A 6,608-nucleotide genomic window follows, 5' to 3' on the forward strand; every position below is an offset into this window, starting at 1 on the left:
CCCTCAGGCATGGCCTCAGGCTGTCTTTGTCAGTCATACCCACCCCAGCTCCATACCAGCCTATCCCTGTGCATGTGAGCCAAGGGATAAGAAAGGGTCAATGTCTGTGCAAGCAAGCAGACCTGCTTGTGGACGTTGTACATCGTGGTGCGCACTAATGGCTGCACCACGATGTACAACGTCCACAAGCAGTTTACCCTCAGGCATGGCCTCAGGCTGTCTTTGTCAGTCATACCCACCCCAGCTCCATACCAGCCTATCCCTGTGCATGTGAGCCAAGGGATAAGAAAGGGTCAATGTCTGTGCAAGCAAGCAGACTGCTGGGAGACCTGTCAGGGTAGAGGCTCACCTCAGGTCACCAAGTCCCTCAGAGAAAGTGCTCCCAGAAGAAGGAACAGAGGGAACTTGATATATCCTGATGATCCATGAGGGGCCTCCTAGAAAGCCTCACTGGAGGTGACAGCTCATCACTACTTATCACATCTGTACCTCAGAAGGGAGGACCAGGTCTTTGTCTCCATGCCCTGGTGGCCACTGCTGCAGCTTTCTCCTGTCTTTGACTTCTAGGCGGGGATGACAAGTCTTCAGAGACAGTGCTCTGACCCAATGTCTATGGAGTTGGGGGATGTCCTCAGTCCCAGGTCTGAGAGAAATCTTGTCCTGGTCTCCTGCTGGCCTGAGAGATACCTTGCAAGTGTTTGACCCTCCTTCTCTGCTGTCTCCTTACCCAAGTCATTTCAGCCAGGGCCATGACAACCAACCCTGGGGGATCCCTGCTCCCCTCCTAGACACAGGAGCAAGAGAGAACAGTTTGAGTTTCTGTGGTGGAGTTTTCATTGTTTTGTTTTGTTTGTTTTCCCCATCTTTCCACAAAGAAGACTCTCTCAGGAGCTGGCTCAGCTTGTCCTGGTGCACCCTTCTGCAACCCTCTAGGTTCCCTTCCTCCTCCTCCCTGCTAAGACATTCCAAAAATGAAGGATGGGACAGAGTCCCACAGAGGCACCCTTGGGATTAGAGAATCACTTTCGTTTCTCTTTTCCCCATCAGGGCGGAGCCCTCTCTGGTTCGCCAGTGCTTGGGCTCACTTCCTGCTCTCAGCTGTGGCTCACAGCAAACAGTCCAGAAGCCTGTCTGGACACCAAGGGATCAGAGCTCACTGCCCCAGGCGCCAGGCAGGGGTTGGAAGATGGAAGGGAGCAACTTCAGCCCCAGGTGGGTCTTTTTCCCTCTGTAACCTTTCCCTCTGACAACAGGGTTCAGTTTATGTCTTGAGTTAGTGGCCCAAACTTCTGTCAGTCCAAACCGCCTGACATGACGTAGCTTTGGCCTATAGTGAGAGTGGACAGATTTGGGGGAGGGGAGAAATGGGGCAAAGAAACACAGAGAGACACAGAGACAGACAGACAGACAGACAGACAGACAGACACACACACACACACACACACACACACACACACACACACGGGGGTTGGGGGCAGAAAACATCAGCATACCTGAACACTTGAGTTTGTTTGTTTATCTTAGATATCCGCTGCCGAGAGAGACCAGCTTGCCATATTGCACGGAAGTCATAACTGTCTTCATGACCACTGCCCAGCTGTCAGAGGGAGACTGACCACAGCTGACAGGGACTCCTGTGGCATGGTTCTGTTATTATCTAATGACCCAAGTGCTCTCAGTCCCTCTGCCTTTCTCTGCATTAGAGCAGGTCTACTGCAGGAAAGTCACCTCAGGGAAGATGTCCAAATAGCAGACGATGCTGGGTAAACAGTTGGCACCCGCTGCCCTGTTTCTCCTACCTGTCTAGCAGGACTTGTCACCAAGAAAGCTGTGCCCAGGCCCACTCCTGGTTTAAGCTCTCACTGTCAGACATCGATCCAAGGAAGACTAAAGATAAGAAAGGGCCTTGATTGCAAAGGTCATGGCAAGCTACATGCTTCTATTTCCCTTTAGTTTTCTGTTCTAGGTGGATGTTAGCTCTGACAGGAAACAGTAGAATTCTGTTTGCTCCCGCAGTGGTAACTCAGATGTGCTACTACTCATAAATAATATTAGACAGTGTTTTTGCTAGTACAAAGGAAATACATTGTTTTCAGTACTGCAGATGAACCTTGGGCTTTGAATATGCCTGATTTTATTTATTTATTTGTTTGTTTGTTTATTTCGAGACAGGGTTTCTCTGTGTAGCCCTGGCTGTCCTGGAACTCACTCTGTAGACCAGACTGGCCTCGAACTCAGAAATCTGCCTGCCTCTGCCTCCCTAGTGCTGGGATTAAAGGCATGCGCCACCATGCCCAGCCTCTATTTATTTTTAAAACTTTGATTCAAGGTTTTGCTAAGTTACTCACACAAGCGTGGAACTCATTGTATAAGTTAGGCTGGCCTTGAACTTATGACCCTCTGAGTGACTGAGGTTACAGGCCTAGACCACCAGGACCATTTCATAATAAAATGTGGTTTATAAGTTTTCAAACTTGTGGAAATAAAGAAAGGATAAGACCCCTCAGCTGTCCCCATATACTTAGCCCACTCCTTGGGCTCAATCTTCCTTATATTATTTATTTTTAATTTTAAGGCAGGGTCTCCTGGTTTTTTTTTTATTATGTAGTCCATGCTGACCTGAAACTTGCTATGTAAACCAGCATGGTCTTGGACTTACAATAGAGATCCACCTGCCTCTGCCTCCCAAGTACAGGAATTAAAGGTGTATAACACCACACCTGGGTCTTTCTTATTGTCTACAAAATATTTATTGGGCATGTGTGCGTGCATGCGTGCGTGCGTGCGTAAGAGAGAGAAAAGAGTGTGTACACTACTAGGGAATGTGCCTTTGGAGGACAGAAGAAATGTCAGATTCCCTGTAGCTGGAATTATAGATGGCTATGAGCAGACAGACTGGGAACTGAACTCCAGTCCTTTTGAAGAACAACCTTTGCTCTTAACTGCTGACCTATGTCTCCAGCCCCTTTATCTTTCCAAATGCATTTGATGTATAATTTGTTCTCGTTAATGTGTATTTCCATTTTGTAATGTTGTGCTGTGTTTTCAGCCTTGGCGAGGTCCTCCGTGTAATGAGTGGACCCTTACTTTACTCTTTTTGACAACTCCTTGCCGTTCAGAGCACTAGTATATGAACCAAGAAAAGTATCATTCAATGTCCTGTTTATTTATGTGTGCTCACATGTGGCAGCTTTGCATGTGTCATGGACTCTGGGGGCAAAGTAGAGAAAGTGGTTCTTCCCTTCTTCCGTGTGGTTTCTGGGATCCGAGTCAAGTCATCAGGCTTGGTTGCTGGCTCCTTTTCCACTGCGCCATCTTGCCAGTCTTTTCCATGAGTTTTAAACCAGTTTAAACCAGTCTCCTTTTGATGAACTTTTGCTCACTACCATTGTTGACTGTCACCCACAAGCTGTGGGAACGTTGCCGTATAATTCATTACGCTTATCGACTAGTATTTTTTTCTTGTATCAAAGATATAATCAGGGAACTACCGAGACAAAGGGTGTTACTTGCCAGGCGTGGTGGTGCACGCCTTTAATCCCAGCACTTGGGAGGCAGAGGCAGGCGGATTTCTGAGTTCGAGGCCAGCCTAGTCTACGAAGTGAGCTCCAGGACAGCCAGGGCTATACAGAGAAACCCTGTCTCGAAAAACCAAAACAAAAAACAAACAAAAAAAAACAACAACAAACGAACAAAACAAAAAAACAAAAAACAAAAAACAAAAACAAAGGGTATTACTTGCTCTATAGATGCTGCCAAGTGGCTGCTGAGGAGGCAAAGTCTATGCCTTTGCCTGCCAGTAGCTACAGAGATGAGGCGTCTTCCTCTCTCAGCCCAAGTAAGCAAAGACAATAGAGATGTGTGCTGGTTCGCAGTCTCCCAATTAAGCAGGAAATGGGTTGTGCTTCTTATGCACTGGTCCTTCAGCTCCCTCTCCAGCACTGGTCTGTTTTTGCTATCTTTAGTCAGGTATTCATTTGTTTTTTTAAACAGATTTAATTCACTTATTTTTCTTGTATAAAAACCCTTATGAGGTAACTATGCCTTCTTCTATGCACTGGCTAAATGTCTTGAGAAACCTTAGATATATTCTCCCTTGTCTTTTGGCACTGTGTATAGTGAGTTTCCTCTCACACAAAGTTAAAATTGGAATTGTAGTATTGATCTTGTAAGAAAGACGCATCCATAAATAAAGTGATAACGGAAGCCACTGAGAACATCAAGCGCCCCTGGAGTTTGCGGGTTTTGTGTTTCTGCTTGCCATGGCTGCTTTTGACCCTAGAGCTTTGTGCTTGTCAAGCAAGTCGTCCACCTCTGAACCATATCCCCTGCCCCCCCCCCTTACGTTTTAATTTGAGACACAATCTCATTCAGTCGCCCAGGCTAACCTTGAAACTATAATTCTCCTGCCTCAGCTTTCTGAGTCCCTGGGCTTAAAGGCCTGCCTGAGTTTTTGTTTTATTTGGATCACAGTTCTGTGTTCTTCAGGTAACAAGTGGGAGTCTATCTCTATTCAGGGAAAGTTTGTTTCTTTTTCTCTGTCTCTTCTTGTAGACAAAAGGATTCTACCCTGGAGCGACATTAGCCACCCAGTTCTCACTGCCCCTGTGCTATCCTCCTTAGGATTTTTATCTTTTCATGCATAAGGCTGTCTCCAGGTCTTCCCCCATGACGACTTACTGTTTAGTGGCTTGGTTTCTTTCCTTTCTAACTTAAAAAAATCTCTGTGTGTGAATGCAGTGTGTGTGTGTGTGTATGTGTGAGTGTGTGCGAATGCAGTATTGTGTCTGTGTATGTGTCAATACTGTGCTTACATGAGCATGTGTGTGTGAATGCAGTGTGTGAGTATGTGGGTGTATGTATATTTATAAGAATGCACTGTATTTGTATGTGGGTGAATGTTGTTTATATGTGTTTGTGTGAATGCAGTCTATGTGTATGGCTGTTGGGTATATGTGAGTATGTGTGTATGTGAATGCAGTGTGTGTCTGTGTGTATCTATGTATTAACCATATATATATATAGTATGTGTATTAACCATATATATATATATATATATATATATATATATATATATATGTTTTGTCTCTCTCTCTCTCTCTCTCTCTCTCTCTCTCTCTCTCTCTTTGTCTCCCTCCCCCGTGTGTGTGTGTGTGTGTGTGTGTGTGTGTGTGTGTGTGTGTGATGGCACACGTGTGGAGATCAGAGGACAATGTTGGGGATCAGTGCTTCACTTGCACCTTGTTTGAGTTTGAGGCAGGGACTCTGGTTTGTCTATGTCCACTTTGTTAGTTAGAAGGGGAGGCTCCCAGAGAGTCTCCTGCCTCCATTGCCTATGGAGCTCAGATGTGCTGGAACTGCAGGACTGCACTGTAGCATCCAGTGTTTATGTGAGGTCTGGGGAGCTGAGCTCAAGTCTCTACACTTGGGGATCAAGTCACAGAGCCACCTGGCTAGTCCTGATATCTAAGTGAATCTTAAATATTATTTCATTGTTTTATGTGTATGAGAGCTTTGCCTGCATGTATGTCTGTGCAACATATCATGTCTGGTGCCCCAGGAAGTCAGAAGAGGGTGCTAGATTCCCAGGAGTTCCAGACAGGTGTGACCAATCATGTGGAGCCCTAACTTTAACACTTCCCCAAAACCTGTTCCCTAGATCATTAGGAATGTGGCTAGTAAAGAGCCTTTGTTCTCTTAGGGCAGCTGAAGGTCTTCTGTTCCTCCACCTGACAGCTAGCTAGGCAATTATCTCAGTTGCNCCAGCCAGGCACCCATCTTCCTATGTTTGAGACTTAAAGAAAAATTCAAAGGCTCAAGGCCGAATACTGTGAAAAGGCAAGGTCCAGACTGAACGGAGCCTGCCCAGCCTCTAAGACTAACAAGGCCATAAAGATAAGGGAGTGCCTGCCGGGGCTGGGGGGAGGGAGCGCAGAGAGGGAGTGATTGCCGGGGCTAGCAGGGAGGGAGTGCAGAAAAAGGAGCGCCGAAGCCGGCCTGGGCTATCAGGATCAGCTCATAAACTCTGCCAAGGAGGCATCTCACCCCGGTTCACTCAGGGTCACACAGTGACCAGAGGTTTTACAGACTCAGATATGCCCCCGGCCTCTGGAATTCTGCCACTCCGGCTGGCGCGCGTGTACTATCTTGCTGCATTGTATGTTCAAATGAGCCAATCACTTGTGGCTGCACCAACTCTCCCCGCCCCCTTTCCCGACACTAACCCCATAAAAACCCCTTACTTCTGAGGGTCTGGGTCGACTTCCTCTGTCTCCTGCGTGAGATACGAGTCGATCCGGGGCCTCGTCAATAAAGTACCTCATGTGTTTTGTAGCAAGGCTTGTACCCCTTTCTGGGGTACCCTGACTTCCGAGACCTGGGGACCCTAGAGAGTTCCTCTCTAGGGGGTCCTACAATCACATGGGTGCTGGGAACCAAATCTGAGTCCTCTGGAAAGGCAGCCAGTATTCTTAACCACTGAGCCATCTCTCCATCTCCTAATTTCTAGTTTTTAAAATCATACATTGTGCCGGGCGTGGTGGCACATGCCTTTAATCCCAGCACTCGGGAGGCAGAGGCAGGTGGATTTCTGAGTTTGAGGCCAGCCT

General features: G+C 47.0%; 1 protein-coding gene across 7 annotated transcripts in view; it reads left to right on the forward strand.

Annotated features, from left to right (window-relative positions):
• The first annotated feature begins 1,102 nt into the window (after positions 1 to 1,102).
• Positions 1,103 to 6,608, forward strand: part of LOC110321855 (nuclear autoantigen Sp-100-like) — a 63,684-nt gene continuing 58,178 nt past the window's right edge. For 4 of the 7 annotated variants that reach the window (XM_029539153.1, XM_029539154.1, XM_029539156.1 and 1 more), the window contains exon 1: positions 1,118 to 1,212. In XM_029539153.1, the coding sequence (XP_029395013.1) occupies positions 1,187 to 1,212 (26 nt within the window). In that variant the 5' untranslated portion in view covers positions 1,118 to 1,186. Of the gene's footprint in view, positions 1,213 to 6,608 lie in introns of all 7 variants that reach the window. The other 3 variants (XM_029539157.1, XM_029539159.1, XM_021198409.1) reach the window with 1 other exon arrangement.

The sequence above is a fragment of the Mus pahari genome, chromosome 5, assembly GCF_900095145.1.
Source record: "Mus pahari chromosome 5, PAHARI_EIJ_v1.1, whole genome shotgun sequence".
NCBI lineage: Eukaryota > Metazoa > Chordata > Mammalia > Rodentia > Muridae > Mus > Mus pahari.